Source organism: Pygocentrus nattereri, chromosome 13 (genome assembly GCF_015220715.1).
Source record: "Pygocentrus nattereri isolate fPygNat1 chromosome 13, fPygNat1.pri, whole genome shotgun sequence".
Taxonomy (NCBI): Eukaryota; Metazoa; Chordata; class Actinopteri; order Characiformes; family Serrasalmidae; genus Pygocentrus; species Pygocentrus nattereri.
In genome coordinates this window covers 31140341-31151358 of record NC_051223.1, presented here as the reverse complement: position 1 = coordinate 31151358, position 11018 = coordinate 31140341, and the positions used below count along the sequence as shown (strand labels likewise).

At 39.9% G+C, this 11018-nt stretch overlaps 1 protein-coding gene across 1 annotated transcript; it reads right to left on the bottom strand.

The window, feature by feature from the left end:
- Nucleotides 1–6723: 6723 nt before the first annotated feature.
- On the bottom strand, nt 6724–10426 carry LOC108429213 (galanin receptor 2a). The gene is made up of 2 exons (XM_017700803.1): nt 10080–10426; nt 6724–7465 (listed from the first exon to the last, which is right to left on the bottom strand). The coding sequence occupies exons 1-2, from the start codon at nt 10424–10426 to the stop codon at nt 6724–6726; spliced, it is 1089 nt and encodes a 362-aa protein (XP_017556292.1).
- Between the last annotated feature and the right edge of the window lie 592 nt (nt 10427–11018).

Sequence of the window (11018 nt, the reverse complement as noted above, 5' to 3'; positions counted from 1 at the left end):
CATAGTCACTCGGTTCATTCACTGAATGTGACATCTACCACTGTATCATCACCTGCATAATATATGAGACTTATTTATTTTTGTACTGCACATTATATTTTTATGGTTGTTTTATATATTTTATTATATACAATTACATCTACTATTTATGCATGTGTATACTAGCGTACAGCAAAACTTTCACTCTTGTTTTGCTCTTTAGTGTACTTTGTGCTGCTGTAGTGGATGACTTATCCACTGGGATTTATAAAGTGTTCTATCCACAGCTATTTAATTTGTTCTTCTCCAGGTGAATGAATCTGATTGCACTGAGAACTTTTAAAGTCAGAACTTGGTGAAAGATGTGTCTTCTGAGGATATAAGCGAATCATCTATTATTGTCATCAAATCTTAATTAGTATTATTTGTGTACTTAATTAGTGTTGATTTTGCTTCTGAGATATAAACATTGACCGTGGAATTGAGCTAGGCCTTGTTGTTTTTGAGTCTGTATGTGTGAACCTCAATACGTAATGGTCCAAAAAACTCTCAACCTCACAACTCTTACTATAAGAGTTAGCACAGAATAGCAGCAGCACATGTTCACATATCATCTTTTAGTGTTTTTTTCTCTTGACTTTGTAATACTAAGTCTTTCAACAAAATAAATAAATAAATAATCGTACATAGGGCGGCTTTAAGTTTAGATTGAAGTCCTCAGCAATGTTGCTAAAATAAACTTCAAACTATCCTTTTCAATGTGTGGATCCATTCACTTCCTGATAGCCAGCAACAGCACAATGTTTAAATATTTTCCCTATCCTCTCATCTTCTTCTACAATAACAATCCACATTACTTCAACTTCAGTGGGTGGGGCTAAACGTTTGTAGGCTAAATGGCAGCTTATATGTAATGTTTTCAGTGGATGTGGTACCACAACCACATAGAATTCAAACTTTTTGCAACTTCAACTTTTTTGTTTTCATACAACATCTAACATGGTTTTCCCACGACGTGGGTTTGGGCTGACTAACCAAAGTTAATCTAGGGCAAAAACAGTCTAAACAATGACTAAAAGTGTTGCCTCTATCACTTACCCTGTTGTTCCACAACAATGTTGTGGTGGCTACAACAACAAAGACCAAAAGTCACAATATTGGGCTTTTTGAGGTTTAAGACAATTTAAGATGAGCTGTTGGTGGCCTTTACAAACAGTGCCAACTTCTCTACTCATAAGTGGAAGGTCAGACTAACATGGCTTAATTGGCCAACTCTGCTTGTACTGTGGCCTTCAGCAGCTCACAGTGTGGTCACTGGGAAGCCTATTAAAGTGGAAAAAGATCGACAGTGTGGACAGAGCACACAGAAGCATCTGCCCTCTGTTAGGGCCATGACCAATTCAACTGCTAAACACAATAAGACGTTTCAGTGAGTCATAATGTTTCTAACAACAGCCTTGCAGTGTCTGGTATTTTTGTGAGCAGCTCACCCTGTGAGGGAGTCGAACTGAAACGAATAGTTTGGCAAAAAGTCAAATTTCCACGTTTCTCCTTTACCCTAAAGTACTTCATCCAAATATGTTTGCCCTAAGTTTGCTTCTTTAGATTTGCCCTTTAACTTTTAGGCTAATGTAATAATAATTAATAAGTAATGGAAGCCTGTGCCATCAGTTAGCATAGTTTGACCTGCTGATACATATACATATACAATAATGCATATACAAATGGACATAAATAAAAACAAACCTCAGGCTTTAATGTCTACTGCTACTGTTTCTATCTATGACTATTGTTTCCTTTTTTAGCTTTTGTGTGTGCTTTTAGATAACAGTGATCATTCAGTGTTGAAAACCATATGTTCTCAGCAAATAGGATTCTAGATAGTACCAAGTAAAGGGATCTCAATTGTGGAACCCTTTTTGCTGCTATATAAAAGACTTTTCAAACAGTTTCTGTATTCAACCATCTACAGCACATTCTCCATCAATCTGAAGAACCTTTCAAGTTGCAAAGAACTCTTAAATCAAGGATTCGTTGAGTGTCCATGGTTCTATATAGAACCATTTTCTTGACTAAAGAACTCTTGAAAAGCTATCTTTTTGTATAAGTTTGTATAAGAAAGTTTTTTTATGTTTGAATTTTAGTTCACTTAGCATCGGGATGTATTTTGAGTCAAAAGTGTGATGATATAGGCCTCCAGTTTGTGCCCACAGTTAGCATCATGTGGTTTGCATAATGGTGACAGGTGAGCATAAACTTCTACTGCTTGATCTCAGCTCCAAGGCCATGGACATCCATGAGGGATGGGGGGTGTTCAGGATTTAAGTCTAAAATGTTTTAATGCCAGCACTGAATGTTTTTTTTTCAACAAGTTAGTTAAAACACGCTTTCCTGTATTACTCCCATCACTTTCTGGCACCCGCAGCATCCGTCAGGTTAGTGAAAAGTAAGGCAAATATTTAGTATATATTTTGATTTAGCAGGAGGAATTGTGAGGGCATCACGGTGGCTTGGTGAGTAGCGCTGTCGCCTCACAGCAAGGAGGGCCTAGGTTCGATCAGGGTCCTCTCTGTGTGGAGTTTGCATGTTCTCCCCGTGTCTGCGTGGGTTTCCTCCGGGTTCTCCGGTTTCCTCCCACAGTCCGAAGACATGCAGTCAGGCCAACTGGACTTGCTACATTGCACCTGGGTGTGAGTGTGTGAGTGACTGTCTGTGTCTGTCTGTCTGCCCTGCGATGGACTGGCGACCTGTCCAGGGTGTATCCTGCCTTCCGCCCGAAGGCAGGTGCTGGTCCTCCAGTACTCCCCCCCGCGACCCTGATGGAGAAGCGGCTTAGAAAATGGATGGATGGATGGATGGATGGAGGAATTGTGATGATTTGAAAATATTGAGCTAAATTAGCCAGCTAGACAGTTAATTAGATATACACTTGATTTCACCCTCTGTGGTACTACTGGCATTTCTCTTGCTGACATTAGTTGCTGACTACTGCACATAGTTATAGCTTGGTAGCCTGGCAGAAAGGTTTAATTGCTTGCTACAATGTAGTTCAATCTGTATGTGACCAAAAAAAAAATCAAGAGTTCGTGTTAATCAGTGTTATTTAAGGATTAATGTTAGCTAAATGTAAAATAATTGATAGAATGTTAAGCCTCTTCTCTGTGAAACAAACCTGGTGCTTAGTGCTTTTGCATATACAGTCATACACAAATGTTTGGGCATTCCTGATCAAACTATGTTTTGTTGATTTTCAAAATAAGGATGTAATCGTAATTTTCACTTATTTGCAAATAAATATGAAGTGTACACTAAAGTTTGTGGAAAGATGACATTTAGTTTAGTTCCTGGTGATGTGCGTGTAACTTCACCAGGGAGTCAAAGTTTTGACTCAAACTGAATTGAAAATTGGAAGTCAGAGTAGAAAACCCATTTCAGACTTTTAACTGACTGAGACTTTTGACTGAAATCCTATTGCTATCACTGATATCTTAATTATATGCATGTTTGTTCTTTTTCTCACTAAGAAAACAATCTAACACCACCGAAATGTTACCGAATATTTTGATACTGACTGTTTTAGTAGTGACAGTTTTAGCTAATGTTGATCAGAACCCAGAAATTCTAGCCAAGACATTTCTAGAAAACCCAGCTTTGAGCAGTTTACACTTATGAAATCCATATATAGTTTGTAAAATACAAAGATACCTAAATCTGAAAATATGTGTTTTATTATTGAGAATTCTTAATGTTTCACACCGATTTTCAGACTTTTCAGACACAATTATATTAAAACAATGGGATCTAACTGCTCACCATGTAGCCATGAGGGACAGGGATGCAGCCTCACTTCCTGCTCTAAAATGCAGTGGTGTGGCTAAAATAAGGCTTTTTTAAATACAAAAACAATTGAAGTGTTACTCTCACATGTTGGATTATGGGTTAGGGTTTGGAATATGTAATAATATACAATATATTTTTACAATGCAATGTAAAGAGTAACAGGTATTTTCAAATTATGTCAAAAACAGGTTTCTTTCCAACATCAATATATTTAGCTTATTACTTACATTTAACTGAGTTTAAATAGATCATATTCATCATAAATATTTAAGGTCTGAATACTTTTTTTAATACTATTTTGGAACAGTTCAAACTAATTTGGTAAAATGGTCTCTATAGGCATATTAGCACCACCTGACAGGCAGAAGTGTGATCCAGTGTTAGTTTTGCATGGCTCTGTTGACTCGCTCTCCTGCTGCATCTGCTGCGCATCCACTGTTGGTCAAAAGCCAGATCAATGATTAGCCTCAACCCTTTCAGCAGAGGACACGGCCCATGCAATCACGGAGAGTAGTGAAGCATCATCTAGATGAAGGACAGAAAAGTCTTATTCTCCACTTCACAAAATGAACAGCCCATTAAGGCAACATAGTATTTCTGTTGGGTTTTACAGTGACAGAGGAATGAAAACCATACATCCATAAGCAAAATAGCATTGTTTTGTAATGTGAGAAAGAGCAGAGTAAGGAAACAGTGTGTAAGGAGTCATATGCTAAAAAACATACATGAAACATACATGAAACATGAGTCGAAAAACATAAGCAATTTTTGTCCCCAACTCAGAGACTATATTGTCATCAAATATTTGCCATAGCTAAGCAAGATCACATAATAAAACTACTCATCCTTTTGGCCATTTTCGATAGGTTCTTAGAAAATGATACACATGTACAAGATATGTTTACATGAAAGCGCCCATATCACATCATTATGGAGCGACTGCTCGCGTCACACGTTAAATGAAGCTGCAATTCAGTGTTTTTCCACTGACGAAGCTTCAGCACGTACTCCCCAACACAGCCAGTTCACAAGCCACACGTTCTGAAGTCCATCAGTTCAGCAGAAAAAGAACCCCAACCTGGCCATACTGAATCACAGCACACATCGGCAAACATGTTGCGTAACAGCTTGAATACTAATTCATCTACTTACTGATGAGCTATGACCCCCTGAAAAACACTTCTAGGAAAGCAGACAGCAAAGGTGAGCAGAGCTGGCATTTAAAAGACTCAAGTATACAGAGAAATTACAATTCTGACGACTGTCCCAGTCACTGTATGGTTAGTCAGAAATCTATTTCTGTGATGCAGTCAGTACAGGGTCACTGTCTAAGTACCAACTAATTTCTGCATTTCCATCAGCTTGAAAGCATCATGCAAATTAAATGATGATCTTTAGCAACTACCACTCACTTTTCAACATTCATTCCCCAGAGTATTGGGTATTAACATTGCCACTATTTTCACTAAATAAATAAATAAATAAATAATCTATCAAAATCGCAACTTTATAGGAAAACAAAAAGTGTCCTTCAACTTAATGTGTGTAACACAGTTATATTCTATTGTGATACTTTTGGACCGTTTCTATTGACCCATTTATCAAGAAATATTCAAACACTATAAAGGGCAGCTGTGGTTGGTATAGCGTAGTGGGTAACATCTCTACTTTCCATGATATAGACTTGGGTTCAATCCTCACCTGGGCAAACACCCTACACTATACCAATAAGAGTCCTTGGGCAAGACTCCTAACACTACCTTCGCCTACCTGTATAAAATGTTCACATTGTACGTTGCTTTGGATAAGAGCGTCTGCCAAATGCTGTAAATGTAGCTTCAATTGGTTGAAAAATGTGGCATAGATAAAATTCAACCGATGCTGAAAAAAATCCTATTTACTCCAAAACAAGTATGTTTAATGAATGGAGACTGGGCGGGTCCCAGACCTCCCCAAAGACTAAAAGGACCACATTTCATGATGAGGTGATTATTTTCCTTTAAACTTTTTTTCTCATGTTCAATGGTAGACTCCTCTCACAGATAAACTGTAAACTTGCCCTGTCTGAAATCCTAACAAAGCCATACAACTTAATGCACCAAGTGGCATGATGCTGATTTACAACTGGATACGTTAAAAATCTGCATGCATCTCAAACTACGGAGAAACTTTTAATACTTAGCAGCCACTGCAGACTCCAACAACTATGTTGTCATTTTAAGTGTTTGAGAACATGCAGTGGGTGACTTTCACACAGGCCTAACATGGTTTAGCACAACAAGCAATGTATAACTAAAAATTCAATTGAGTGATTGATTCCTTTATTGGCACACAATTTGTCGATGGTATTGTATCCAGTGCATCAAGATGCAATTCAAGTCTATTGTAGCACAATACACATAACATACAATACACCTAATACACCTTTCACCTAGTTGTCCAGCAAACTGAACTGCAATTTGGTTTTACTTCTGCTGATGCTATTAGATATACTGAATATGTTTTGTCAGTTTCTAAGTGTAAAAATCATCTATAATGATACGGATATGAAGTAAAAAGACTCCTGCCTAGTAATACATGTGAACAAATTACAAATGTAAACCTCACAAAGGATAGTATTCACAATATATTGGTCAAAACATTGTCAGACGTTCCATCAAGGACCCCCCCTCAAATCTCTTGGGCAGATCAAAACCAATTAGAACCAATGTCTTTCATTGTTGCTCTGCTCTGCCTCTGCTTGACCACTGAATTGAGGGTTTCCACACAATCCGGACCTCTCAACAGGTTCAGACTTCCCTCCCCCATGCTCATACCTACATACGTCACATATTAGTTTCATAGTAGCTACTCGATCATTCATAGTAGTTACTGAAAAATAAGCCTTAAAACTGTTGTTAAAGTCTAAGTAACATTGAAAGTCATGAAGGCGCTGGTCATCGTCTTTTTGCCACCCTTGCTCCACAGACGAGGCCTGGTCAATCCATCGCTCTGATTTGAGCCTTCGCTTGAGCCGACCTCCACCAGACTGACCGTCTGTGCCGGTGGGGCCGCGTGGACCCGCTTCACAGGCCGCTTCTGCCCCATGCAGTCAAAAAGCTTCCGGAAGCCCTTGCGGAAGTGCTTGGACACTAGCGCATACACTATGGGGTTGAGGCAGGAGTTGGTATAAGCCACCAGATGCGAAAGAATCCGCAGGACATAGGTGGTGTGGTTGAGCGGAAAGTGGCCAAACCACATGCACAGGATGACCAGGTGATGGGGCAACCAGCACAAGCAGAACAGCACCGCTACGATGATGATCATTTTGGTGACCTTGCGCTTGGCCCTCCGGCACTCTGACATGTCCTGCATGGGGTCCACGCTGGTCCACAGGTAGCGGATGGTCCGTGCATAGGTCAGGCTGAGGACTAGTACAGGGATCAGATAGCCAAACACGAACGTGCAGATGTCCATGGCTCTGCGGTGTTGGAAGTCCCAGGCTGGGATGCAGACGGTGGTGCCGTCCAGGTCCATCTGCTGGTAATAGCTGAGGTAAGGGCTGGACAGCACCAGGGAGACGGCCCATACCACGCCGATACAGATCAGAGCATTACGAGGGGTTCGCTTTTCTCTGGCACGCAACGGATAGCGAATGGCCAAATATCTAGAAGGAAAGATCAAATATCATTTTAAATATGATTAATACTGTATTTAATCTTTGTTTACTCTTGTTATGTGGTACGCTTAATGTAATGTTGCAGCTCTGAGTTTTTCTCCCATCATGCACATTGGTGAATTCTATGCTGATTTATTACCTGACCTGTTAATTGTCACTGTAATGACATTCCCTCCCAGCACCCACTTTCACTGCAACCTATGCAACCTTCACACATTGTTCCCAATCTAATAAAATCACATCATTATATTTACAAAAATTACAAGCTTGAAATCACGGGTGGGCAGCAGCTTGTTTGATTGGATTTGATGCTGTGAAGTATATTTCTGAAGCAAGGGATCTACTTTTCCCCTCAGCTCCATTTTAATCCACCTTAACTTTTCTCTTTTTTTGAGTTCTTGTCATTGCATTGATAAAAAAAACACAGTTGGTCAAGTCTACCTAAAACAATATACCTCATCTTTTTGAGTTTTCTGTTAAAATAGTTCTTGAGAAAAGTCCTAAGAAAAAGTCTACGTCAGATTTATGACGTGGTCTTAAACCTCAGAATCGTTCACTCCTTTGTGCTCCTGAGTGTGTAGATTGTGTTCTTACTTAAGAACAGATCCCAAATAAGAAGACATTTGTGACTGTCAGAATCTTTGTGAAAACTGTGTAAGTGGGATATAAGAAGACATTTCTTTTTAAGAACAACTGCTGAATGAGGCCCAGTAACTTGTGGTAACTTGTTTTTTTATTATTATTATTTTTTTTTAACTCAAATACATATTTTACACGATGCAAAGCAAGATGTTAGCACTTGGACTGTTGCTCACACCTCCCATTTCTGAGCTTTCTGATCCATCACAAAAAGAGAACAATAGCAAATTGAATTTTTTTATGTGCGTCTAAAAATACAGAGATATATCTGGTTAATGAAATGTCTGTGAATGATGACAAAAATATTGAATTTCCAGTGAATATTTTGATTGTGCTTTGCAAATTCACAACTACAGACCCTTTTAGAAATAAAGGTTCTGTGCAGGTACATTTTCATCCATCAAGGTACAAACAACATAAATGTTCCCTTAAAGGTACAGCACTGGTTTAAGGTCCAATTGTGTACCTTAAATAAGTTTTTCCAGGTGAAAAGAACAGATTTGTACCTTTTCATAACCAAATGTGTTAGAACAGAACTATAAAATAAAAAGCCTGGAGACGTGACGGGGTGTGAGGAGTCAGTACAAATTAGAAAATATAATATCAATGGATTATGGGACAGTTGTGTTTCCCTACTAAAGGTACTGAGATGTTCCCTTGAAGGTCCCACCCCTGTGACAAGAAGGGCACTGCCCCAGTGACAGTTTACTGCCTCTATTTCAAGTGTAAATGTGAATGTACTCAGGTGATTCCCCAGCTGCATATGTGGAAGATGGTTCCTCATTTGTTGTCTGAAAAGTGTGAGAAATGAGAAATCTCAAAGATTTTGTTGATTGCTGAAGATCCTGATTATGCTACTTTTTTATTTGATTTATTCTATTTAACTTTTTGTCCTCTGTTGTAAAAGAAAACTTGTTTTATTGTACAATGTGGTCAGTGCTCTGTTTGTAATTCAAGGCTTGTGTGCCTGTAAAAGCAAATTATATACTACTACTACTACAGTAATAATAATAATAATGACACATTTTCTAAGCCACTTATCCTCTTGGGTCCCACTGGTGCTGGAGCTCATATAATAATAAATATATAGGACTATATAAAAAATAATATGATTTTCACTCATATGCTACGGTTTGACCACTGAGTAACTGAGGTGGCGATAATTTTGTCCTCTCATTTGAAATTAATATACTGCTAAAATGTATAGAAATATAAAATACGCGTAAAACAACATGCAGCACAGAACACAAACATCACCATTTAGGCTTTTTTTTACTAATCTTCTTCTTTCGGCTGCTCCCTTTAGAGGTCGCTCAGCAGATCATCTGCCTCCATCTTGCCTTATCCACTGCCTCCTCTACTTTCACACCAACCCTCTCCATGTCCACCCTCACTACATCCATAAACCTTCTCTGAGGTCTACCTCTTCTCCTTCTACCCGGCAGCTCCATCTCCAACATTCTTTGCCCAATATATCCACTATTCCTCCTCAACACATGTCCAAACCATCTCAACCTGGCCTCTCTGGCTTTATCTCCAAACTGCTCCACCTTCACTGTCCCTCTGATCAGCTCATTTCTAATCTTGTCCATCCTTGTCACTCCCAACGAAAATCTCAGCATCTTCATCTCTGCCACCTCCAGCTCAACCTCCTGTCTTTTAGACAGAGCCACAGTCTCTAAACCATACATCATAGCAGGACGCACTGCTGTCTTGTAAACCTTTTTTTTACTAATAAAGTTGTTTTTAAGCTATTTCACTTCTGTTCGAGTCTTCATGCCTCACCATAGTTTTACTTTACTGGCTGACAGCTACGCGCACGTGCATGTGAGCGCGTGCACGCATCTGTCTTCATAAATACTTCTTAGTTGTTGCTTTTTTGCCCTCTACTTTTACCCCTCTTCGACCGCTGATTGGACTGCAGTGACCGCTCTGCCTCAATGTGCTTTATATTCTGCTCTACCTGTCCAGCGACACGGCGGTGAGCGTGAGCGCGCTCGCGTGCATGGTGAGGTAGACGGCGAAGTGCACGGCTCTGCAGGTCAGCGGGCCGAACAGCCACTCGTCCAGCGTGTAGACCGCAGCCTGGAAGGGCACGCAGAGCAGGATGAAGCACAGGTCCGCCGCGCACAGGTTCACGATGAAGACGTTGGTGCTCTTAGCGCTCGCGCGCCCGCCGCGCAGCACCACGGCCAGCACGAGACTGTTGCCCACCGTGCCCGCCACGAAAATCACCGCGAAAGCCACGGAGATGACCACAGACTCGGCCGTCCCGTTGGACGAGAAGGGGAAATGCTGCGACGCGTTCATGCTTCCTTCACTCACTGCAGCCAAACAGCCTCTGTGCCCTGTGGACCACCAACATGCGCGCAACAGTCCTCGTTCATGTGGCTGTGGAGGAGTCTCCTCCCACCCAGTGCTTTCATGTGAGCATCACACTGGATGTGTGCAGGATGTAGGGACTGTATAGTGGCCTGCAGTGTCACTCACAGCTGTTGGAGTTAAACATTTATCAAAAAGTATCAAAAAGGCTTTGATAAATGATCTTTGTTGTTTTCAGCTCGATCTATAAATATGGGAGAAATCTTAAACTTTCAAAATATTAAAATATTAAAATAAAACCAAAAGAAACATAAATCATATTTATAAATCATATTTGTCATATATACAGTGGTTCTGTTCTTTTATTTATTATCTTTCTATTAGTTTATCTGTCTGTCCGTTTGTCTATTTGTCTGCCTTCTGTCAATCAATCTATCTATCTATCTATCTATCTATCTATCTATCTATCTATCTATCTATCTATCTGTCTGTCTGTCTGTCTGTCTGTCTGTCTGTCTGTCTGTTTGCATGCCTGGCCACATAAAATGATAGAGCGGGGTCAGCGGATGCTGAAGCACGT

Coding starts and splice junctions, on each gene's coding strand:
- LOC108429213 (XM_017700803.1), bottom strand. CDS start 10,426: ATGAACGCGTCGCAGCATTTCCCCTTCTCGTCCAACGGGACGGCCGAG. Junction 7,466..10,079: donor ACCGCCGTGTCGCTGGACAG/GTAGAGCAGAAT, acceptor CTTTCCTTCTAG/ATATTTGGCCATTCGCTATC.